This window comes from Chionomys nivalis, chromosome 3 (assembly GCF_950005125.1).
Source record: "Chionomys nivalis chromosome 3, mChiNiv1.1, whole genome shotgun sequence".
Lineage (NCBI taxonomy): Eukaryota > Metazoa > Chordata > Mammalia > Rodentia > Cricetidae > Chionomys > Chionomys nivalis.
Window position 1 is genome coordinate 61031171 of NC_080088.1, and position 25793 is coordinate 61056963.

Consider the following 25793-nt stretch of genomic DNA (forward strand, 5'->3'; position numbering starts at 1 on the left):
TGGCTCCACCCCCACCCCAGAGCTGTCCTACTGTGGCTCCACCCCCACCCCAGAGCTGTCCTATTGCAGCTCTAAGTATGGCCTGGCTTCCCCGTAAGTCAGGATATCCCTGCAACACTACTGTAACACGTTCCCCTACAGAGGTGACCCGAAAGGGGGAAGCAGAGAGCAGACAAGCCTGCTCTATGAAAACAGGCCTCCTCCTACCACAGAACAGGCTACAGCATCATATCCAGCTTCAAACCCTAGCTCTGCCATGTGTTAGCACAAACCATAGCCTCTTCTTTGTAAAATGGGTATCACTGCTCCCATCTCAAGACATTCTGGTAGGGGCTAAGTAAGATAAGCTGTGGGTTCCTCCCGCACCACCACCATCACAGGCCCCTGTCTGGGCTGAAGATTGTTTTAATCACACCAGTTGAGCCCATCTCCCTCTCTCTTTAAAGCCTAGTCTCTGTTCCATACAAACAGAGTTCCTGGGGTGTGCAGTATCAGGCCTTTCTATAGCATCCTGGTGGCAGTTGTGCCTTCTGAGAGCAAGCATAGTTGACCCTGACGTTAAAACAACACAAATCTGAAAGCGGCAAAGTTATGTCATTCAGAGTTGTGGGATGTAGGGTTCACACTGCTGGGCTTTCAAGAGGTTGAGCAAACCCTGGGTTAGAGTAGTTCGGTGATTCTTAACCTTCCTAGAGCTGCGACCTTCTAATACAGTTCCTCATGTTATGGTGACCCCACCATCACAAAATTATTTTAATTGCTACTCTATAACTGTAATTTTGCTACTGTTATGAATCATATGTAAATATCTGTGTTTTCTCGTGGTCTTAGGCTGCCCACAGGTTGCAAGCAGCTGGATCCATTGGTGATGGGTTCATTGAATAGTTTCAATATTCAGTGGATTTGGTGATACACGCCTTCAGTCCCAGTACTCGGGAGGCAGAGGCAGGTGGATCACTGTGAGTTCAAGGCCAGCCTGGTATACACAGTAAATTCCAGGAGCTACACAGTGAAACCCTGAGCCAATAAAATAAGAAAAGAAAAGGATAGACCTTTTACTTCATTCGAAGAGTGAGAAGCTACCCCCGGCCTTTTGATTGTTTTTAAACTTAGGTAAGGAACACACATTTTTATTCTGAGAAATAATTTAGCATAGAAAGCAATAGATAATCCAACATTTTGGTAGCCATCTCTATGAAATGACAACTGTCACCATTTGTCATGGTTTGCTTGTTTTGGTATTTTGTTTATAATCGTCCTGCCTGGGCCTCAGCCTCCCAGATATGTACAGGCAGGCTCCACCATACTCAGAACTTACATTTACAACAAGCTCTTAAAGGAAATGCGCAGACAACCTCGGAGTCCGCTTTCCTCTCTGCTCCGCGTTTCTTTCTTGCCCCAGTCGTTGCTATGAATTTGATCCCTGCCCACCTGCTTGTGTTGTTTTGAGGAAGTTGTGTTATGCACATTTTCTGTATATTTTAATAGAAAGAAACAAAAGGGAACTGTGGAAAATCCATGAAGTAAACGTGCATGTGCGCACGCATGCGTAGTGTACGTAAAGGAGCTTGTGGGCCCAGGGAGCCGCAGCCACTTGCTTGACCAGGCCCACCCCACCCGAATTGTACGTACAGCCTGTGGGAGGAAAGGATACTCAGCAAATTACACCCATCAACATCTACAAAGGACTGCACTTGAAGGGCCTACCTGGGTCCAGGTGGGTGAAAGAACCCACTACGAAGTCGAGGGTTGAGACAGCCAGCAGGAACAGCAGCAGCAGCTGGAGGCGGATTATCCACTTGACACCGGCTAGGTTGATGCCCAGCAGAGCCAGAAGTACAGCAACTGAAATTCCTCGCACAGCCCAGATGTTCCCCAAACCCAGCAGATCTGAGATGGACTCGGCAAAGCCAGTGATGTACATGGCACCTGCAACACACTACCAGCCAATTCCCGATGAGAACCAGCCACAGAGAGGCATCAGCTCCAGACCTGCCTGCTCTCAGACACACACACGCACACACACACCTGTGTGCACCTGCAACACACTGCCAGTCAATTCCCAGTGAGAACCAGCAACAGGGAGGCATCAGCTCCAGGCCTGCCTGCTCTCAGACACACACACACTCACACGTGTGTGCACCTGCAACACACTGCCAGCCAATTCCAGGTGAGAACCAGTCACAGAGAGGCATCAGCTCCAGACCTGCCTGCTCTCAGATACATACACACACACACACACACACACACTCACACGTGCGTGCACCTGTAACACACTGCCAGCCAACTCCCGGTGAGAACCAGCCACAGAGAGGCATCAGCTACAGACCTGCTCACAGACACACACACACATTCACACGTGTGTGCACCTTTGACACACTGCCAGCCGACTCCCGGTGAGAACCAGCCACAGGGAGACATGAGCTCCAGTCCTGCCTGCTCTCAGACACACACATACTCACGCATGCATAAGTGCATGCACACACATACATGCCCACACATGCAGACACATACATGCACGTACGTGCGCACGCGCGCGCACACACACACACACACTCCCCAGCACTGTGGCTTACTGCCTGGGAGGCAGCACCAGGTCAAACCTGCTCTTTCACAAGGGAACCTACCTCCAGGCCCCATTTTTGCTCATCCATATTTTAAACAAAAGAAGAATGAGCCCCAGGTTGAGAGCTGTCAATAGTAACTGGGTCAAAAGGCCTTTGGCCTTCTCTGCTTGCATTATTCAAGAACTAAATCGGACAACAAACGTGCACGCAGGGCCCTGTCCTCAGAGCCACAGCAGCACACTCCCACAGATATTTGAATGCAGTTTCTTTTGATTTCTTTTTTTTTCAAGACAGGGTTTTTCTGTAGCTTTGGGGCCTGTCCTGGAACTTGCTTTTGTAGACCAGACTGGCCTCAAACTCAAAGAGATCTGTCTGCCTCTGTCTTCCAAGTGCTGGGATTAAAATGAACCAGGGTCTCCCAGTAGCCTAGGGCTGGCCCAGTAGGCCAGGCTGGCTGACCAGCAGCCCATGGATCCTCTCACCTCTTCCTCTCTGGTACATGCCATCACACCGTATTTGTTTTTATAGTGGTTCTGGGGATCACATACATGTTCCCAGGCCTACAAACAAGCAGTTTACTGAAAAAACTCTTCCAGGCCTGTAAGTCATGTTGTTTTGGTTTGGTTTGTATCATTTGGTTTTGGTTGAGACTGAAGAGGCCTAACTTAACATTAGTGCATCCATGACAGGCTGTAGTCTAACAATACTAGGCCTCACCCTTACAATAACCAGGAGAAACCAGACGGTGCCCTGCAGGGGACCAATCAGAATTGAGACAAACAAGTACTAGATGTTCCAGAACAGTAAGGCAGCTTTCCTAACTTGGATATAGGTTGCCAATTTCCTTGCCGCAAAGCCTGTACCAATCCCTGTTTGACAAGACTCCTGCTGCCCCACTCCTGCCCAATCAGAAAGAAGCTCAGCCCCCATCTAAATCCCAATTCCCCTACCCGCCCATCCTTTACTCCTTAAAAACCCTGCCATAGCTGAGCCCATGCTCTCTGATCCAACCGCTGTGTGGAACGGATGGAGCGCCCAAGTTCGAGCTTGCAACAAAGGCTCCCTGCTTTTGTGTACAAACTCGGACTCTGGGGGACCCATGGCACTGGCCTAACAAAGACAGGATTTAACACTGTAGCCCAGACTGGCCTAGATCTCCTATATATCCCAAATTAGCTTCAAACTCGCAGTAATCCTTCTGCCTCAGCATCCTGATTTCTGGAATTACAGACATGAGCCATAATTCCTGGCTGTATTGTTCTACTTATCTGGCACACAGTGATCCCAGTACTCAGTTAGGCACAGCACCGCCACTGAGAGCAACAATTAATAAATGGGACTTCCTGAAAGTCACGCCCATCACCATATTTGCACACATTTGGGGTGTTCTGACAAAAGTACCTTGCACCCAGTTACAAAGTGAACTCGCCTCAGGGGAATGGGAGCCTGTGCATGAGCTCCTACAATGCTGAAAGGATACTCCCTTCTGGCTCAGCGCTCATGGCCTCAGCCCACATCCGGCTTGAGACAGCTGACACAGGGCGGGTCTGAACCCCAAGTCTTCCCGAGCAAGCCTCAGGCATCCAGGCTGGAAAAAGGTCTTCCTCAGAAAGCATTGCTGAGTTTCTGTAAACATTCCCAGCGCTCATTACAGTTGGAAACCATTTCCCTTCTTCATAATCAGGGACTTCTCTCTCTCTTTACCATTCTCGACATGGAAACATCTGTAACAACCTGCCATCTGAGGTGGGGTGGTGCTCACCACTCTAAAGAGAGGAAGAGACATATTCTCATGTGAGAACACCTCCATCCCAGGGTATTTGTTTTGGCTGAGTCAGGTGTTCAGGAGTTCTGAGTCTTGATAGAAACATCCCTCCACACTCTCCTTCAGGCACAAAGTCTAATTTAGACTGCAGTCGGCAGATGGTATGGATAGCGGATGTGCTCACTCCCTCAATGAAACCTCCAGGCCTCGGGTCTAAAAAGGCTTTCTGATCCTCCACTCTTGCTGGAGGGAATCCAGCACAGGGCTGATTAGCCATGAGAAATATTTCTGCATAGTCAACACAGGCTGCAGGCAGACATTTTCACATCTAAGTAAGTAGCCCAACAAGGCCCCTCGGAGGCCCCACCGTTGAGTGGCACGGGGAGGGAGGAGGGCTTCTAGCTGCTGTCTGGTCCTCTGGGCACGGGTCTATTCCCGTAGGACAGGGTGGCTAGCCAGGCCTCAGAAGTGAGGGAGGAAGGATTGAGTGTGTACAGGACATGGCAATATTTTTTACGTTTTGATTGTTTCACGTGGCGCTTTTTAATAATTTATTAAATTTTATTTTACATGGATGGGTACTTTGTTTGTGTGTGTCTGTGTACCACTTGGGTAACTGGTACCCACGAGGAAGTCAGACCCACTGACACTGCAGTCACAGGTGTCTGTGGACCATCGTACGGGTGCTGGGGGTCGAACCCAGGTCTTCTGGGAGAGCAGCTGGTGCTCTTTCCTAACTGCTGAGCCATAACTCCAGGCCACGTGACAAAATTTTAAAATAATGATTCTAATCAGGCATATGGGTCTGTAATTCTAGCATTTGAGAGGCTGATAAAGACAAATTTCACATGAAAACGTCACAACAAAAGCCTCCCTCTTTGCGATTTAAGATGAAATAAAAATACAGATAACTCTTTATCTAGCTTTGTCAAGAGAAGAGGTGAATTCAAATGATTAAAGTAAGGGATGAGAGAAGTGACATTATCCACCGGACATAAAGAAACAAAGGATTGCAAGAGAACACATATATGTCAGTATTCTAGAGAACCTGGACAAAGCAGAAAAGTATGTGGAAAGACACAACCTACCAACATTACATAAAACAGATCAAGACACCCCCATGCAGGCAGGGAATATGCTAATAATCAGGAAATTTGAAACAATGGCCTACGGAGAAAACCAGGACCAGATGGTTACACTGTTCTGCTCCACTTAGCATTTAAAGAGTTAACGCCAAAGACTGGAAGAGAAGGGAACCTCATACCCCACCAACAGAGTCCTTAAAGCCAGTGTTAGCCCCACACCAAAACCAAACAAAGGTGTCTCACAAACCCTGCAGGTCAGCATCCCTGCAAAGTGTGTGTGCCAAAAAGGCCGAGCAAATCAAAGTTGGAAGTTGGTGTAAGGATTGGAGGGTACAGCACCCTAGCCAGAGACTCTGCCCAGATGAGTTCAGTCAGTCAGGGACTGGCAGGCACTGACCACAGGGACTGCTGGACAGAGGCCTGGGCCCAGAAGTTTCTCACCATGGCTGCCTCTGCTGGGCAAATCTTTGTGAACACTCTTTCTTCTAGTCTGGATGACCCTGTGTCCTCTCCCTATTGGGGGTCCTCATCTTCTGTGTGCCCAGAGAGTGGGGAAACTGAGGCTGTCCGTGTGACCAGCCTGCAGCTCCTGTGGCAGCTCTTAGGGTGTGATGCCTGTCGGCCATTACGAAACGGCTGTCACAGAGGCCACGCATGTTCCCAACTCTTGGGTTTTGTAACGTCTGCATAAACCTTACGTTATTGCTTGACCTTTTTCCTCCTGTGAAAATCCAGCTTCAAAAACGCTCCAAAATCGGAGAGTTGGTGGGTTTTATTTGTTTGCTATTTTCTGTCCTCTGAGGGTTGGCTTGGTGGGGTTTTCTGTTGTTTGGATTTTTGTTTGGTGTGGGTTTTTTGTTTTTTTCTTTAGAGACAGAATTATTTTGCCAAGCTGACTTAGTGGTCACAATGCCCCTGCTTTAACCTCTCAGATGTTGGGATTACGGGCAGGTCCACCACATTCAACTTCAAAATTTTAACGCTGCTCAATATGATGCTCAGAAAGTTTTAGATTCTTGGAGCATTACGGACTTCGGGTTTTTCTATTCAGGACACTCAACCTATATCAGATTTCTAGATCTTTCTCTAGTAAAAGCAACTGCCTTTTCTTAGCAAGTGGTGAGGTGCCTCCCATGCACTGTCCTACACACAGCACACACACTCACATGCCCATGCACACATACACTCACACACCCATGCACACACACTCACAAACAAATACGCAAGCACACACATGCACACTCACACATACTTTCTCACACTCACACTCAACACATGTGTGCACACACACACACTTGTGCACTCGGCTTTGTGCTGTTAGGGAATATGGTGTATTTACACTGATGCCTCTGCTGGTTCAAATGAAAAACAACAAAACCCATTTTTTTTTCTTTTTAAATTGTTTTTCAGCCACCATCATTTGTTTTTTCCATTAAAAACCCTTTTGGTCCAAGCCACGCTTACAAAAAGCTACTTCTTCATGCGTGAGTGTTGCCTTCCCAGCATCAAACCCTCATCCCTGTGTCCCAGCCATCTAAGCTTTAGATGAGCCGTGGAATTTCTTCCTGCCTGATGGTTTTCTTCCTGCTGTGTCCACGCCAATGTGTGGCCTTCTCATTGGCATGCACCTCACCCTAGTGTCCACCCGAAGGCCTGTGGTCGCTTAAGGCCACCCAAGCCAGCAGACCTGTCAGAGCTTCACCTCCATAGGAAAGGACTACTTCCAGGAAAGGCCTCTGGCAGAGGCACAACACCCACCCACAGGGAAAGTGCAGAGGGCTCCCTGCCATGCACACCCCTCCTAGAAAGGCAGCAGAAGTGAGACCTACCAGCCCCTGGCCTGGGCACACCAGGAATTCATGAGGCGGAGGTGGGAGTTCAGGCTCCCAATCTAGATTGCTGGTGCGAGCTCCCCCCAGATCCCAGTGTGGTCCTCTGTCAAGTGGGGCCCTTGTCTCCACCCTTGCCTCCCCTGGCAAACTAAGAAGGGGAAGAGGAGATGATGGCAAAGGAACAGGTAGAGGCAAGGAGTTGACTCGCGCTGCAGTCTCACCTGTCCAAACACGTACAACAGCCCAACAGTGCCTCCCATCTGCCCGCCAAGGACTGACGAGATCATGGAGTAGACGCCACCACTGCCTATCCCGCCATGCTCTGCTACGCCAATGCCAGACAGCACGGTGATGAGGGCCACAAGGATGACGAAGGACACCAGGAGCAAGCCCAGGAGCACTCCTGTGTTTCCCTGCAGCAGAAGGGGAGAGGTGTCAGATTGAGGAGCGACATCTCACTAGAGCTGTTCCCAAAAGAAGCACTCCACCCGCTGGGTTAGCCACTGCCCAAAGAGGCCACACAGGGACGAGGAGAAGTACAAAGTACCTCCTGGTTCTTCTGAGCAAAGGCCTACAAGAAGTTTCAAATGGGTGGAGGGCCCACCCTTCAAACTCTAATGACTTTATACCACATGTGGCAAGATGAATGCAACTCAAGAGACTCGCCAGCCCCGCTGGGGAGATGAGACAGCTCAGCAGTCGAGAGCACTTGCTGTTCTTGGAGAAGATCGGGGTTCGGTTGCCAGCACCCACACGGTAGTTCACAACCATCTGCAATTCCAGTTCCAGGGGATCCAGGGGGTTGATCTCCTGACCCCTCAGGCACCAGGTGCAAAGATAGGTAGTCAAACACTCCTATACACAAAAAACAAAACAGAGAGACTCACCAGGAGCCTGCAAATCTGCCGTGCTGGTAACCGTGACCTAGCATGAAAGGCTATGCGCTCTCCCTGCCATGCCCTTACCCACACCAGTAGCCCTCACTAGGAAGCCCTTTTGACTCATTCCACGGCTTGCCAGGTTAACTCCAAAGCAGCCTTGAAGACTCAGTACTCAGGATTTCCTCCTCCAGTTGCTGTCATTGCCTGCCTGCAATCTTGCTCTCCACCCCAGACCAGCAAGGCAGCCTGAGCACCCCTCAATTGCAGGCCACTGGGAAAGGCACTCTCAGAGACACACTGGTCAACTGGCCTACCAGTGAGACCTGGCCAGCTAGAAGCACTCAGGAGACAAGCATAGGCTCTTCAACAACCTCCTCTCTCACAATATTTGTTTATTTTTTATTTTAAAGTGTTAAGGGTATCTTTGTTCATTATGTCAATCTCCTTGAGAAAATAGAACAGAAATTAAATGCAAGGTGTAGCTCTCTGACAGAGCACTCGCCTATGAGGCCTGGGTTCAAGCCCAGCAAACAAAACCAACAAAGAAAGGATACAAAAAATCCATAGGAGGCTCAGGGCCGCACCAAAGCATAACAAACCACGGTGATAATGCAACAGTAGTGACTGCCAGTCACACAAATCCTTGGCAAAAAAAAGAGGGGACCCTGCACATCTGACCTAGTCTGGAAACCTAAGCCAAGGGTGGGTCTCTTAGGGGATGTCTGTCTGCAGAGAGCTGGGCTCTGCAGGCCTACTGTGTGAGTGGGAGCAGACAGAGGGACGTCTGTCTGCAGAGAGCTGAGCTTTGCAGGCCTACTGTGTGAGTGGGAGCAGACAGGGGGACGTCTGTCTGTAGAGAGCTGGGCTCTGAAGGCCTACTGTGTGAGTGGGAGCAGACAGAGGGACGTCTGTCTGCAGAGAGCTGAGCTCTGCAGGCCTACTATGTGAGTGGGAGCAGACAGGGGGACGTCTGTCTGCAGAGAGCTGGGCTCTGCAGGCCTACTGTGTGAGTGGGAGCAGACAGGGGGACGTCTGTCTGCAGAGAGCTGGGCTCTGCAGGCCTACTGTGTGAGTGGGAGCAGACAGAGGGACGTCTGTCTGCAGAGAGCTGGGCTCTGCAGGCCTACTGTGTGCAGTGGGAGCAGACAGAGGGACGTCTGTCTGCAGAGAGCTGGGCTCTGCAGGCCTACTGTGTGCAGTGGGAGCAGACAGAAAGCCTTCGCTATTTCACAGCACGGAGTTGTCTCTCATAAAACAGACGATGTCTGCCTCACAGCTTTCAGGAAATACTCAATTCAGAGAATTAAACACATTTAAGTCACCTTGACAGCCACCTGTCACATAAGTGTTTGATAAGCCTTCCTTGCTATCTTATTTTGCTATAATGTTATGCTATTATTATCAATTATTGTTACACAGCTTATGAATGCACCCTCTGAATGTCCCCAAGGCCTAGACTGGTGCACAGGGACATCTGTGAGCTCCCTTCAGGAAGAGAATGCCAACAGCCACGTGTGCCAAGCCCAGCTACTGCCAGATGGCAAAGGAAACTGCTGAACTCCTGGGTGTGGTGGCAGTGCTAGGCGGTAGGAGTGAGACCAAGGGTGGAGAAGGGCTTGGCACAAGCCAAAGTGCCCACGTGGCTCCGTCCACTCCACTCATAGCGCAGCCCCAGGTCCCCAGGATGCTGGTGTCCCCAAGACAAGAACACCTGAGCATGACATCTGAGTGTTCCCGCTACCGACTTTGCTAACATTACACTTTCAATGAAATCCTACAGAACTATTTTCTCCTTTTGTTCACACTTGAAAGCTGTATACATGGATATAGATATACAGATATTTATTTATTTATGGATATATAAATATCCTATCCCAAGAACAACGTTGGCTCTTCAGGCCAGAACTGTCACTATAACAGTTCATAAACTATGTCTCCATGTTGTTTTAGAGCTAATATTTTCTATTTAAGAAGTGCTTTTGGCATTATATCTATTTCAATTCCCTACCCTGGACACTCTGTCTCGTTTTTGGCATTGCATATTTATCTTTTCTTTTCATGATCAAAAGTCTGATGCCAAAGGCAGAGCTGAAAGACAGAGGTTATTTTAGAACAAAAAGACAGACAAACTCAAAGCTGGCCTGTGACCCCTGCCTCTGGTGTTCCTGTCCTCGTGTGGTCTCCTGCCCTGTGTGGACCTGTTTCAGTGTCCCACAGAAGTGATGGGCATCATTTCTGAGGCCAGGACACCGAAGAGATGACAGCCACCACCACATGCAGTAGTTTTCTCCTACTGTCTGAGGTCTTGGTGGAAATCTGCAGCCTCGGAAAGAGACAACCCCACAAGGAGATCGAGAGATGTGGCAAAAGTCTGCCACGTGGTACTTGGGTGATCCAGGAGAGACTCCACACGTGCCTGACTGACAGCAACTGCGGCCTCACAGGGGCCTTGAGTACGTAGACTCAGAAGCACAGAATACATGTGTGTGCCATAGCTGATGACGTTTCGGGGCAGTTCGTTACACAACAGTTAACAGTGAATAGTGAATACACAGCTTACACCTTCACTTCGGGGATGGATCATTTTAAATGGCCATTTCTCTTCTTTTCTTCTTTTTTTTCTTTTTTTTGGGGGGGGCAGGATTTCTCTGTGTATCTTTAGCTGTCCTGGAATTCTCTAGACCAGGCTGGGCTCAAACTCACAGAGATACCACCTCCCTCTGCCTACTAAATGCTTTAATCCCAGATTAAAGGCATGCACATCCATGCCCGGCTTAGATGGCCATTTCTTAAAACTCAAATAAACAGATAACTAAAGGATGGCGTGGAGCTGCCTTCTTTTCTGACACTGATAACTTCAGGAAAAAACAAAATAACAAAATCAACAAAAAGATTTAAGTCTGAGGCTTCCCATGGGAACATTCTGCCTCTAGACTGCAACAGAAACGCCTTGACCAAAGTCTTACCTGACGATGTACCTCGTGTGTGTGTGTGTGTGTGTGTGTGTGTGTGTGTGTGTGTGTGTGTGTCCCATAGCACTGGCTATGTCTCTGGCAAGCACTTGTGGACAATAGTCCCTCTGAATGGCTGTCTTCCTTCACCTCTCCAGCCCAATCCAGCCTTCAAGCCTCCAACTCCCCTTCCAGACAGCTTCCCCAGACACCTTGCATCCACAGCAGGGCTCCACCCCTAGGAGCCTTAATGCTCTGAGTCCCTACCACCAGAGGGACAAAGGCTTGCATTTTACAATCCCGTTGGCAGCATTAGTGTCTGCACACACCAGGCATTCACGGGTGTGTAATTCTTAACCGGGTGGTCTTTTGTTCTGCCTATTGGAGCTATTGAAGTTCACTGTGTGAGAAGGCAGGGTGTCAGGCTCAGGTACTCCTCTGCAAGGGAAGCACCCTACTGTTATTTTTGCCCAAGGCATAAAAAGGAGGTCCTTTGTGTCCTGTGTTGAAGATGAACTTAACCATCAGACTCTACTACAAGAAGGTCTGTCCTGGGCGATAAATCCTGAGAGGGAGGATCTTGTACCTCCAACCGAGCATCCCTATGAACAAGGCCAGGAGCAGTGAGGGAGTAACTGTGAGAGAGGAACCACGTGCGCGAGGGTTGGTGTTTCAGAGGGGCACAAAGTGATGTGACAAATACCAGGAAGTCCAGAAGGGTCATAGACTAGAGTAAAAATCATCGTCTCTGATTCTTGCCCTCTTTCTAGTCCCACCCACGATAAGACCTGACCCCATAGAGCCCGGTCCATCCTGAGGCTCTGACTGGGGAAGCTCTGAGGCCCAGGCTCCCAGGATTCTTACGCTAAAAACATTGCCAGCTGTACACTGTGCTTCCCGCTTCTCCTTCCAGGAGAATCTGTGCTTCAGGAGTCTACTCCCTAAGCTGTGGGATTCCAGATGCTCTTCCATGACCCGGGCCCACCAGAAAAGTTCCAGGGCCACCAGCTCATCACTCACCACCAGCCAGCCAGTCCTTAAGAAAAGTACAACCCCAAAAATGTTGATCATGCAGGATGTGAACACACCGTCCCAGGTCCCAAACAGCACTGGCTCCCACATGAACAGCTGGATCTTCCACCAGGGCTGAGGCTGGGCTAGGATGCCCTGCAAAGAAAACAGTGAAGTCAGGTTAGCAGCTGACAGGACTGGGGGAGTGGAGTATGGGGACATGAGTTCAAATCCCCAGCGCTCATATGAAAAGGTGTATGTGGCTGCACGTACTGAAATCCCAGCACTGTGAGGCAGAGACAGGGAGATGCCAGGAACTCATTGTCTAGCCAGCCAACTCAGAATAGGCTTGAGTTCAGTGGGACGCTCTGTCTCAGGTAGGGGTGTGTGTGTGACTCTACAAAGGGATCCCTATTCTCTTAGTGGCAGGGTTGTTGCATCCATATGTAGTTAATTGTCTGACAAACACCCAGCCTCTATGCAGGTGAGGTCATGTGACTGGGGGTAGAGCGTTAGAAGCAATAGTGGGGCTTTGAATTGATGGGTTGGGGCCCCACCAACTAAGGCAGTATCTCTGGCTCCCAGAAATTTACATTCCCTTCAGTCTTCCAGTCCCAGGGGTGAGGGTGACTTCTAGCAAAGGCTCCTGCCATTGACTGGGTGCCACGCACGGCGCCCCCAGCTCTGTGCGCTGGCACCCAGTTCGCGAGCTTCAGGCAAGGGGGTTGGAGGTTAAAATACACAGACACACACAGACAGAGAGACAGCGACGAGGGTCATCCTTGAATTCCCCAAGAATGCCCCCTTTATTGTGTTCAGGGGCAGATTATATAGAGATAGCCACGCCCCAGCCAAACCCACCAGAAACCACTCTCCTGCCATCAGGAACTCCTGAAGGTCTCGTGCTCAGAGCAGCTGTAGGCACTCAGATCAGGAGATTTCAAGAAATTCAGGATCTGGGGTCTCACTGCTCCCAACAACTGGGCACTTGTCATTTCTTCAGCCTTTCCCATACCTCTGTCCCCAGGTTCTTCTGGTTAAAAGACCTGAGTAATTTGTTTCTCTGAACACTGACATCGTGCCTCCTACATCTCTTTCTTCCTAAGATCCTAGATTCAACAGTAAGCCTAGGCCGCTTAGCTTAGAACCAGAGATAGACCATTAGTTCAGTGGGTTCTCTGCTCATTTTTTCCAATTGAAAAATAACAAAAGCATTTATAAACCATGCTAGCTGATTTCTATGTCCATTTGACACAAGCCAGAATCATTTTGGAAGAGGGAACCTCAATTGGGAAAATCACCCCACCAGATTAGTCTGTAGGCAAGCCTTGGGGGCATTTTCTTGAGTGATGATGGCTGTGGGCAGGTGACCTGGGGAGCTATAAGAAGGCTGAGTAAGGGTCTGGAGAGATGGCTCAGAGGTTAAGAGCACTGGCTACTCTTCCAGAGGAACTGAGTTCAATTCCCAGCAACCACATGGTGGCTCATAACCACCAGATCTCTTCTGGCGGGCAGGCATACATGCAGACAGAACATTGTATATTGTATAATAAATAAATTTTTTTAAAAAGGCTGAGCAAGCCATAAAAAGCAAGCAAGGAAGCTGCATTCCTCCATGGCCTCTGCATCACTTCCTGCCCTGCTTTCCTGACAGGCTGTAATGTGGAACTGTAAAATAAAAAATAAATAAATAAATAAATAAATAAATAAATAAATAAATAAACATTTCTTCCCCCCAATTCTTTTGATCATGGTATTTTATCACAATAGAAGCCTAACTGAGACAAACCCTCAACTGGAGACCCTTTACTAAAATGACCGAAAGCGAGGGTATGCTGAAACACACACGAAAGTGGCAGTCCTCGGGCTGGGAGCTGCTCTTTCACAGGCTGAGGAATTCACTTAAATTTGGCCAACAGCAGAGCCCCCAGCACTCTAAAACCATGCGACAATGATTAAGAATCCTCGGCAGACAGGAGAGAGGAAGGTCTCAACCATATCACAAGAACAGTCTGCAGCTGGTGAGTTCATGAAGCTGCTTTTGACCAGCTGTGTTTACGCCTCACTTGGGCCCAGAAAGAGTGCCTGGTGTTTCTGCCTTCGTCCTGTGTCCGGCTTCCTTACTGTGGGTCACCCGCTCACCTCACAGGCATGTTAATCACTCGCAGAGCATCTGTCTAGCTTAGCCCACACCCTTTCAAGGCTAAAGGCACAGAGATAACTTACTGTCCTAAATCTCCAGCCACCTTGAATTCCAGCAACACCAGACCCTCGCAGGGCACCAGATGAAGACCACTATCCATAGTGGTGAGGGTACACCCTGGAGAGGAAGTGATCATCTTCTAGAGCCAGGCAGTGCCCCTCAACCAGCTACAGCAATAAGGACTATTTTTAGACTACCCTGCAGAGCCAGGCCACACCCTGGCCAGGACTGCTCATTTATACAGACTTCACGTTCCCGCTGCACCCAAATCTTTTTCCATTTAAACCTAAGACTCATGTCCGTATTCCCAAAGATGGACTAGGGGTCATTGGATCTCTTGTCTCTCAAACGTAGCAGACTGACTAAATCTGGTTTTCACCTTTGCTTCTTTAACTGTATGTCAGGGATGGGTGGCCAAAACTCATGATGCTGGAACCTAAAGTTTTGCCCTAAAAACTCTAGTTATATTATCTATAATCCAAAGAGAAGGCAGGAAAAAAACAAGACACAAGAGACAATCTAAGATCCAGAGTCAAAAGGGCCTGGTTCTGTGATAGCTGAGACCAATGGCCACACCTGTGACCTCAGTCAACGCTAGACAACTACACTGCTTAAAACAAAAGAGCTCAAATGATGTTCCTTCCGTCTTCCTTTCCCACACTAACCCACCAAGGAAGGACCTCAAAGTGAGTTCTGCTCACTCGAGGCAGGGAAGGACAGAGAGGATGGAGGGTTTCTACTGCTGTGACGAAACACCGAGACCAAAAAGCACGTTGGGGAGGAAAGGGTTATGTGGCTCACACTTCCGCATTGCCGTCCATCGAAGGAAGTCAGGACAGGAACTCAAACAGGTCAGGATCCAGGAGGCAGGAGCAGATACAGAGGCCATGGAGGAGCACTGCTTACTGGCTTGCTTCCCGTGACTTGCTCAGCCTGCTTTCTTCCAGAATCCAGGACCACCAGCCTAGGGGTGGCCCCACCCACAATGAACTGGACTCTAACTGAAAAACTGCCTTACAGCTGAATCTTTTGGAGGCATTTCCTCAGCTGAGGCTCCTTCCTCTCTGATGACTCTGGCTTGCGTCAAGTTGACACACAAAACCAGCCAGTACAAGGGAGGAAGGACAGGGGCAGGATGGAGGGAAGAAGGGCAGGGGTAGAGAGGAAGGGAAAATGGATTATGGGCAATCAGGGCATTTGGTCAAGGAGGAGGAACTATCAGACTATAGTCTGTACAGATTTTCTACAGACCCCAAAGAGAGGATCCTGAAGGTTCCCAGCACAAGGACTGATAGTGTTTGACACGGAAGTGCCAATCACCCTTGTATAATCATTCCAGGTCATGTTTAAATAGTATTGCACTGTACCTCAAACACATGTGCCTATTTTATGCTAATTACATGATGTAGGCTGTGCTTCTTTATATGTGTTGCTTTATTGGTCAATGAATAAAGCTGCTTCAGCCTGTGGCAGGGCAGAATAAAGCCAGGCAGGAAATCCGAATAGAGTTATACATGGAGAGAGTAGGTGGAGTGGAGGAGATGCCGTGTAGCTGCCGAAGGAGAAAGACACCAACCGCCAGCCAGAACCTTACCAGTAAGCCACAGCCTCGAGGTGATACACAGATTAATGGAAATGGATTAATTTAAGATGTAAGAGTTAGCTAAAAATATGCCTAAGCTATTGGCCAAACACTGTTGAGATTAATATAGTTTCTGTGTGATTATTCAGGTCTGAGTGGCCGGGAAATGAACAAGCAGTCTCCAACTACAATTAAAACCTTTAATTTGGGGTCAGAAGTCAACAGTGCTTGCTGCACAAACCTGATGGCCTGAGTTCAGTATCTGGGTCCCACAAGGAAATGAGAGAAATTGTTCCCTAAAAGTTCTTTTGACCTCCATATGTGTCCAATGGCACATATGCCCACCTCACCACCCCTCACAAAATAATATAAAAAATTAATTTAAAAGATGTAAGAGAGAAGGAAAAAGGAAGCAGCAGGGAGAGTGCAAGGGTAGAAAGGAGTGAGAGAGGAAGGAAAGAAGACTGGAAGGGAAAACTGAGGAAGGAGGCTTCAAGAAATGACTGGGGAGTGAATTAGGCTGGAGATGCAGAGGCCCTGTGAGACTCTGGTCACCCCTACTGCCGGCTCTCAGCTCTGCTGACGTCTGTGTTTGCTCATTACTAGTTCATCTGCCTTTCACAAACCACAAATACGGAAGCTCAACGACTGATGTGGCTCAGAGCAAAGACTCTGCCACCTGATACTGTCCTGGAACACAGTACCAAGGGGCAGGGCTGGTGAACACAGGCTTGTTAGCTAGGATCCCAGGCTCAAAACTGAGGACACAGCCCAACTCCTGTGCTGTGTGAGCTTCCTGTCAGGGCCTGTCATGGGTCCATTATTATTAGAGACAGTCATAACGGCAGCCATCAGCAATGGGAAGAGTTACCAGTCTGCCTCCAAATCAACGTTCTGCTCTCCTTGAATCCCCACACCCCTGGAGACAGGTGGGATGGCCCTGCCCAGAGATAAGAAGATACCTGGCTGTCCCAAGTCTTCCAGCTGGGGCTCCAACCCATGCCCAGGTTGTGGGGTGCATACTCTACACTATACCACATTCACTTAAAGGCAACGTGTCCTTTTCTTCCCCGCGGGCCCTAACACCCTGGGCCTGTGTCCATCTGGTCTACCCTGTGAATGCCCATGGGACCGTGTTCTCTTTCCACTCTGAAGGCTGTGGAAGCCTTGACCCTCATACTCATCACCCTGAACAGTGCTTGACTATAGCAGGTTCAAACCTCAAGACACCTTTGACCTTGAGAAAGGCAGCAGAGCTGCTGTGAACTGGCTTGGTGACTGAGCCACAGTCGCATGTTTCAGGGTGCTGGGGTGGGGGGCTTCCACCTTCTTTTACAAGTGGTCAAAGACTTTCACTTCTGGCTTTGACCACAGTTGCAATTCCGGTGTTATTATGGAGAAAGACCCCTTAAAGTCAGTGGAAGAAAAGAAAGAAAGAGAGAGAGGGGGGAGAGAGAATGGGGAGGGAGGAAAGAAAGAAAGAAAGAAAGAAAGAAAGAAAGAAAGAAAGAAAGAAAGAAAGAAAGAAAGAAAGAAGAAAAAAGCAGGGGAGAGAGAGAGAGAGAGAGAATAGAACGGCGGAGACCCTTAGCATAAAATGCCAGTAAGTACCACAGAGCCTCCATTTAACTTTCCAGAGCCCATGGAAGTGACTCTCTGCCTCCCAGGCATCCCCGTAGAAGCACCAGCATCAGTACTAGCCCAGTCTCACCCCACACGCGATATCATGCCATCTCACACGACTGTCCGAGCTACTGTTTAGGACAGTGTGGTCCAGACCCATAGACAAGCACGGAGACTGCCTGTTCAGGTATGAGGGGCAGAGCCACCACCTGCAACAGAAGCAGACGCACCAGAGGAGAGGACAGGGCCAGTTCTCACCCCACTTCACTGGAAGAGGAGAGAAAGGATGAGAAAAGAGGCTAGGATGACAGATGCCAACATGAAGCCAATTCTGGGGGTACAGGGGTTCCCTGATCCCAGTTGTTGGCAGCTGCCTTTAGAACATAATTGTCCTCGACTCTGGACCATCAGTTTCAAAGTAACAAGAATCCCCTTCAACGGCTCGCACAGACATGCAGGCTGAGCAAAGGGAAGTGGCAAAAAGCCAGTGGGCCAAAGCCAATGGGCCTGGTGCGCCGAACACTTGGAAGCAGGTGTGCCCGCTGAGCAAGATGAACATGGTGAGGAGCAAGTCTGTTATTCTGGTTTGTTTTTCTGTTTCTGCAATAACCCTGACCAAAACCAGCTCGGGGAGGAGAGAGTCCATTTCAGTTCATACGTTACAATCCATCATCGAGGAAAAGCGAGGCAGGAACTGAAGCAAAGGTCATGGAGGAAGGCTGCTCCCCGGCTTGTTTTCTCTGACTTACCCAACTCCCTTCTTACACTGTTCAGAGCCAACTGCTGAGGGATGGCACCACCCATAGTGGGCCAGGCCCTCTGACACCAATTAGGAATTGAGAAAACAGCTCACAGTCATGGCCCCAGGCCTGTGTGACCAGAGCAACTTTTCAGTCCGAGTTCCCTCCTCCCAGGTGACATCAGTCCCTCAGAAAGGGAAAGGATGCTCAAGGGTGGGTCCCTCACTCTCCTGAGGACCCTCAGCCCTCTGGGAAGCTAATGGGAGTCTGGTCTCTGGGGTCAGTACATCTGGGGCTGCCGGCTTCCAGAGTTGTTCCCAAACCCCTGGGTCAAGAAGCCAGATTCTAGCTCTCTGCAATACTGAGATAACCCTGACTTTCAGTTCTGAGAGAGGGGTATTTCTCTGGGGCAGAGACTCTCCAACAGGAGCGGGGAAGTGCTCTCCTTCCTGTACCAGCATGCTGAGCAAAGTAAGACGCACACTCCTGCCAAAGGCAGCCTCATGAATGCAGGCCCTTGTTTTGCTCCTATGGTCCACCTGCCAGGCTTTAAGGAACACATCTGAACTGTGGGATCACGTCTTGTCACTCTTCGGGCAACTGGAGGAAAAGAAAACAGCCAAGGATGGGTTGAAGCAGGACACAACCTTTGCCATCTTCCCAGAGTCCTTCTGCAGAAGCTCAGGTGCTCTCCCTGGGTCCCATCTCACACACAGGAAACAGACGGTTGTTTTCTGGGAGCTAACAATTCAATTGGCCATCTGAGACTATGCCCAAGCTTCTCCTGACCCATGATGCAATGGACTGGTTGGAATACTTACTTCCTTTAGCCATCGCGGGCTAGATCACAGCCACAGAGAGATGGCCACCAGGGTGATGTGACCAAGAATCTAGGGGCCAGAGCCTACATCAAGTACAGATAGTAACACAGTTGCATCATGGGAACTGTGCAAAGTTTAACTCTTTGAGACAACGGTCGTGAAAGCTTTGTAGAGGGGACACACAACACAGGAGGCCTACATACAGATAAGGATCTCTTCAACCTCCCCAGAGATAGATGTGTAACGCACCCAGCAGGAGAGGACCAGGAAGCCAAGAGAGCAGTCCAAGTCAGATTTGTCTGGTGCAGGACAAAATTGCCTGAGCAAAAAAGCTTAAGTGGGGAGGGATTTATGCTTCAGAGGGTCCAGCCCATGTGTGCTGGGCCCATGTGCTTGAACAGAGTCTTATAGTAGCCGATGTGGGTTGTGGAAGGGAGCTGCCCACATCATGGTTGACCAGTGAAAAGGAAGACACAGGAAGAGGCCAGAGCAGGAGGCACAGTCCAAGGACACGCCCCCACTGAGCTACTTTCTCACAGGCCTCACCCCCCTCCCTACCTTTCACAGCCTCTCAGCATGGCCATATTATGGATCTATCAGCAAACTAATCAATTGATTACTTGAAAAATCTCATGATCTGTCTCAGGAAATGCCTTCACAGTCACACCCAGATACAGGCTTTGCTAATCAAGACGTTTCTCAATGCAATCAAATTGATAGACAAAATTAAGCATCTCGGGGTTGATGGTTCACCAGATAAGGACACGCGGTGCCCAAGCCTGTGACCTGAATTTGATCCCTGGAACCCGCAAGGTAGAAAAAGAAGCCCAATTCCCATGGGTTGTCCTCTGACCTCCACATGCACACTGCACACACCAACACATGCACACTCACACATATTTACACACGATAAATAAATAGCCATCTAGGGTTCCAACTAAAAAAGACAAAAATGAATTGTGTGAGAAAATGAAACTAGAGCTAACAGTTTGAATTTAAGTATGTATATGCGAAAAATAAGTACACATGTATATGCTTACAAACCCATCTTCTTTCTCTCTTGCTAAAGGACCTATAAGCAAAGACATTCCCATGGCAAAGGCCATGCCTAGGACTCAGGTCTTCATTTTTAGATGCCATTCTTAAGGAACCAGGGCTCTTTGAAGAAGTCTCTGAAGATTGAGGAAAACAATTACGGGATGAATGTACCGCGACTTCTGCCGGGAAGTAATGCACCAGGCTTTTTCTTTGGGACCACCAAGCAGCTCCCAAATCATGACACAGAGACTTCTTACTAGTTATGAATGCTCGGCCTAGCTTAGGCTCATTTCTGGCTAGCGCTTTTAACTCAGATTAGCCTGTTTCTTTTTATCTACCATTTACCTCAGGGCAAAAGCTTTTCTTTCCTTCTGTATTTCCGACTTTCACTGTATCTCATGTCTGGCTGGTTCACAGCTGCCTGACTTGTGTCCTCCTCTTCCTCCTCATTCTCTTTTCTCTTCTCTCTTGTTCCTAGATTTCTCCTAAACTTATTCTCTTTGCTCACCAACCCTACCGTCCCTCTCCTGCTTAGCTATTGGTTGTGCAGCTTTTTATCAGATCCACCAGGTGCCTTAGACAGGCAGAAACAAAGGCAACACATCTTTACCCATTAAACAAATGTAACACATCCTGACAGCATTAAAAAATGCAGCACACCTTTACACAGTTAAAGTAATAGCCTACAATATAAACAAATGTAACACATCTTTGAGTAATTAGATATTCCACAACAAAGTAAGGAGTTGCTTTTTAAAAAGGAGGAAGGAAGGCAGGGGGAGGGAGGGAGGGAGGAAGGGAGGGAGGGAGGGAGGGAGGGAAAGAAGGAAGACAGGCAGGCAAAGGAATGTTAATAGAACGTAGGAGCCAGGTTTGAAGAACTCCCACTAGCTATATGTAGCATGCTGATTATCAAAAACAAATGAAAAACAATAGCAATAGAAGACAATTTTGTATCTAGGACTAGGGAGATGGCTCAGTAGGTAAAACACTTGTCATGCAAGTCTGAGGATCTGAGTTCAAATCCCACAGAACCGATGCAAAGCTGGTGGCAGCCAATTCTGTAATCCCAGTGTTGTCATGGTGGGCTCCCTGTGAGAGGCAGAGACAGGAGAATTCTGGAAAATCCAAGGACTACTAACCTGGTGTCCAGAGTGTAAGCAATAAAGTGGCCCTGTCACAAACAATGTGGAAGGCAAGGGGAGACACGCAGGTTGTTCTCTGACCGTCACATGTGAATCATGACATGCACATATCCACATCCACACACTTAAACATGAACACACATGAAGAGATAGAAGAAATCTAAAGGCTGAAAAGACATACACACACACATATATAAAAAAAATAAAAATTTTGGGGACTGGAGCGATGGCTCAGAGGTTAAGAGCACTGGCTGCTCTTCCAGAGGTCCTGAGTTCAGTTCCCAGAACCCACATGGTGGCTCACAACCAACTGTAATGAGATCTGGTGCCCTCTTCTGGCCTGCAGGTGTACGTGTAGGCAGAACACTGTGTATATAATAAAGAAATAAATCTTTAAAAAATAAAAAATTTGCAAATTAAAAAAAGAAAGAAGCTTGAATCCCTACATATATAAGCAAATAAATAAATTGAAATGAACAAGAGAAGGCCCCCGCCCCCTTTTTGTCAGAGTTTTATTATGTAACTGAAGCTAGCCTTGAACCTGTGATCCTCCTGCCTCTGCCTTCAGAGTGCTATACTGGATTTAGACAGCACCCCCTTTTAAACTTTTTTAAAGATTCATTTATTTATTTTATGCATGTGAGTGCTCTATCTACATCATACACAGCAGAATAGGGCATCCCATCTCACTACAGATGGTTGTGAGCCACCATGTGGGTGCTGGTAACTGAACTCTGGTCTTCTGGAAGAGTAGTCAGTGCTCTTAACCTCTGAACCATCTCTCCAGCCCTTAGACAGCCCATTTTTACACCAAAAAACATACTAAGGTATGGGGAAGGTATTATGGAATGAGAAAACCACCATCTGCAGCCGAGAAGCAGTGACAGCCGACCACAGGATCCACAGACTGCCCCTATCAACAGGGCTAAAGCCGTAGGGCTCAGACAGCCCTAACAACTGGTCTGTTAATTATGAGACTCCACCTGATGTAACAGGTAACATCACCATGTGGGACCAACAAGAACCGTGTAACTCGAGGTTTTTCTCCTGCTCGGCAGTTCCTGAATAACCACTCTGAGGCTTACTATTAATTACAGACTGTTTGGCTGATGGCTCGGGATTCTTACTGGCTAGCTCTACATATAAATTAACCCATTTCACTTAATCTATGTATCGTCATGTGTCCTGTGGCTTACTGGCAATGCTCTGGCATCTCACTCCTCTGGTGGCTGCTGGCGTCTCTCTGACTCTGCCTTCTTTCTCCTATCTGCTTGGATTTCCCACCTGGTTCTTGGCCAGGCTATTGGCCAAAACAGCCTCTTTATTAACCAATGGTAATAAGACATATTCACAACATACGGAGGGGCATCCCACATCACAATTGGACATGTATTTAAAAACTGCCTTATTCGGTTAGGCACGGTGACTTGTACCTGTAACCCTGGCACTTGGGAGCCCAAAGCAGCAGGAGGATTGCCATTACTTTGGGCTACACAGTGAGTTCCAGGCCAGTGGGGACTACAGAGTGAAAACTGATCAAAAAAAAAAAATAAGTCAGGTATAGGTCACACACTCCTTTGATCCCAGCACTTGGAAGGTGGATCTCTGAGTCAGAGGCCAGCCTGGTCTATAGAGCAAGTTCCGGGACAGTCAGAGCTACACAGAGAAATCCTGTCATAAAAAACTGAAGAAGAAAAAAAAAAAGTCAAGGTCAGGAGAGACAGAAAAAGCTTGTACTGAATCTTAGACCAGGAGGTGCGTGGGTAACTTTTGCACATGAACTATGGATTCTAAAATAGAGTATACACTGTTAAATTTTCTGACTTCAGTAAATTTATTATTTACTGAGAAAAATTAGAGAAAAAGAAAATTATTTTTCAAAGATTTATTCCTATGTGTTTGTGTGAATGCCTGCATGTATGGATGTGTACCATGTTGTGTGCAGGTACCCAAAGAGACCAGTAGAGGGTGCTGGATCCCATGGAACTGGAATTCCAGGCAGTTGTGAGCTTCTTGATGTGGGTGCTAGGAACCAAACATGGTCCATCAAAGAGCAGCGAGTGTTCTTGACTGTTAAATTGTCTCTCCAGCCCCAAGATAAAGAAAATTCTTATTCTCAAGGAATACACATGCATACACACACATGAACATGCACACATACACGCATGCACATACACAAACACGCACATGCACACATGCACATACACACACATGCACACATGCACATACACACATGCACATGCACACGCGCACATACACACACATGCACACTCTCTTGTGGATAAGAGAGAGGGCGATCATAAGGACAAGAGAAACCTAATAATAAAGCAAAATAGTAGCAAGTGCAAGTCAAAACTGCCCAGGTCTGCAGGCTTAGTGGGGGTATTGTGTGTGAGAGTGAACTACTGCAGACTGTTCTAGAAATGTGAAGTTTTAAATCTTATCAAAATAAAGCTTAAAAATAAGGTTTCACAGTATTACAGGTAAACAATACTACTAAACTGGTCAGCACCCACATCAGGAGGCTCACAACCACCTACCTAAACTCCAGCTCCTACAACTCCAGACACCTCCACACACATGGGCACACAACCCCTGCACATACACATATATACCATAATTAAAATTTAGACATAAAATATTTTAATGATGCTTACGATGATATTTTATGTCACATTATTACCACAATGAAATGGGGGACCACAAATAAGCTCAAGAAATGGAAAGCACCCTCCTCAGTCTTGCCCACCACCTGTCACCACGCCTGAGGACTGAGTCTGATGGATGGGGAGAGAGAATTGAGTTCCGAACGTGCCCTCTAACCTCTGCCCGCACACTGTGACTCCTGTGTGCACCCCCCATAAATAAATATAAAAAAACAACTACTGAAGATTGCAGGGGCGAGAGAGGTGCCGGACCATAAAGCACTTGTAGACACAGTTCTCAGCCACCACCTTTAACACAGCCCAGACGATCTGAGGGCATCTCAGCTGCGGAGCCGCCTAAATCAGACTAACCCGTGAACGTCTCTGAGGCATTTTTAAAAGTTGGTAACTGATGTAAAATATATAAGGAGTGGATTCCACCTCTGGGCAGGTGGGGCTGAATAAGGGTAGCTGAGCAAGCAGTAGGCAGTATTCCTTGGCTGGCTTCAAGCCCCTGCTGTGGACTCCTGCCCTGGCTTCCCTTGATGCTGACCTGTGACCTGTAAGATAAAATAAAGCGCCGGGCGGTGGTGGCGCACGCCTTTAATCCCAGCACTCGGGAGGCAGAGGCAGGCGGATCTCTGTGAGTTCGAGACCAGCCTGGTCTACAAGGGCTAGTTCCAGGACAGGCTCTAAAGCCACAGAGAAACCCTGTCTCGAAAACCCAAAAAAAAAAAAAAAAAAGATAAAATAAAGCCTCTCCTCCCCGAGTTGGTTTTGGTCATGGCGCTTTATGTAGCAACGGAAAACCGAACCAGGACACTATGCAAAAAAGAGGACCCGAGTTCAGACCCCAGGCAACCCCCTGAAAGCCCTGCATGGCCGTATGCTGCTGTAACTCCAGCACTGATGGGGAGATCCCGAGCTTGCTGCCCGTCCAGTCTAGCTGAATTGGTGAGTTCTAGGTTCAGTGAAAAACTGTCTTAAAAAAAATAAGATGGGGCCCGGCAGTGGTGGCGCACACCTTTAATCCCAGCACTCGGGAGGCAGGTGAATCTCTGTGAGTTCGAGGCCAGCCTGGTCTACAAGAGCTAGTTCCAGGACAGGCTCCAAAGCTACAAAGACACCCTGTCTTGAAAAACCACACACACACACAAAAGATGGAAAGCAAAAATTAAAGCCACCTGACATTGACCTCTGGCCTCCATGCACACACACAGACACACAGACACACTTACTGATAACCACAAACAGCCAAGAGGATTTGCTTATGTGGGCGAGTATCTACCAGTATTTACCATATTAAAAATTTGAGATACTTAAGAATTTACTTGACGTAACAATAGATTTGTTTCCTATTGAGAAATAGTTTTAGTGTAAGAACTATTTCGCAACACAAAATCCCTTTCTACTGTGAAAAGAAAGACGCCGATAAACACTTTACCAATCTTAATATCCAGCCCGAGAGCAGACCTGGCTTTTCATATGGACTCTGCATCCAATCTGCGCAAAAATGTCCTTTGTGAAATACAAGAAGAAAAAAAAAACCCTACGGCTTCTATGTCAGAAAGGAAAGACTAATTTGTTATCTCTGATCCATGTGTGGAAAAACTGGGTCACTCAAAAGATAAAAGAAGCCCCAGAAAGAAGTGACAAGGGTATATAAGAAATCAAGGTAGCAGCATATGAACAAGTGGGGAACAAAAAGGAAAGAAATGAAGACTTCAGACAGCAAAGGAGGCCCTGGATATATGGGACCACTTGGGTATTAGTTGAGCACATGCGCACAGCTGTGCCACACAAACATTTGCTGACTTAAAACTTTTAGAATCAATGATATTAAAGAAGAAAGTGTATATTACAGTTGCTGAGAACACAGAAATGTAAACCTCAACAACGCCAAC

General features: G+C 47.9%; 1 protein-coding gene across 1 annotated transcript in view; it reads right to left on the minus strand.

Annotated features, from left to right (window-relative positions):
- Positions 1–25793, minus strand: part of Slc12a8 (solute carrier family 12 member 8) — a 155717-nt gene that overhangs the window by 120151 nt on the left and 9773 nt on the right. Inside the window, exons 2-4 of the mRNA XM_057765372.1 lie at positions 12102–12248; positions 7471–7662; positions 1708–1939 (exon numbers count right to left, since the gene is read on the minus strand). Of these exons, the coding sequence (XP_057621355.1) occupies positions 1708–1939; positions 7471–7662; positions 12102–12203 (526 nt within the window). The 5' untranslated portion in view covers positions 12204–12248. The remainder of the gene's footprint in view (positions 1–1707; positions 1940–7470; positions 7663–12101; positions 12249–25793) is intronic.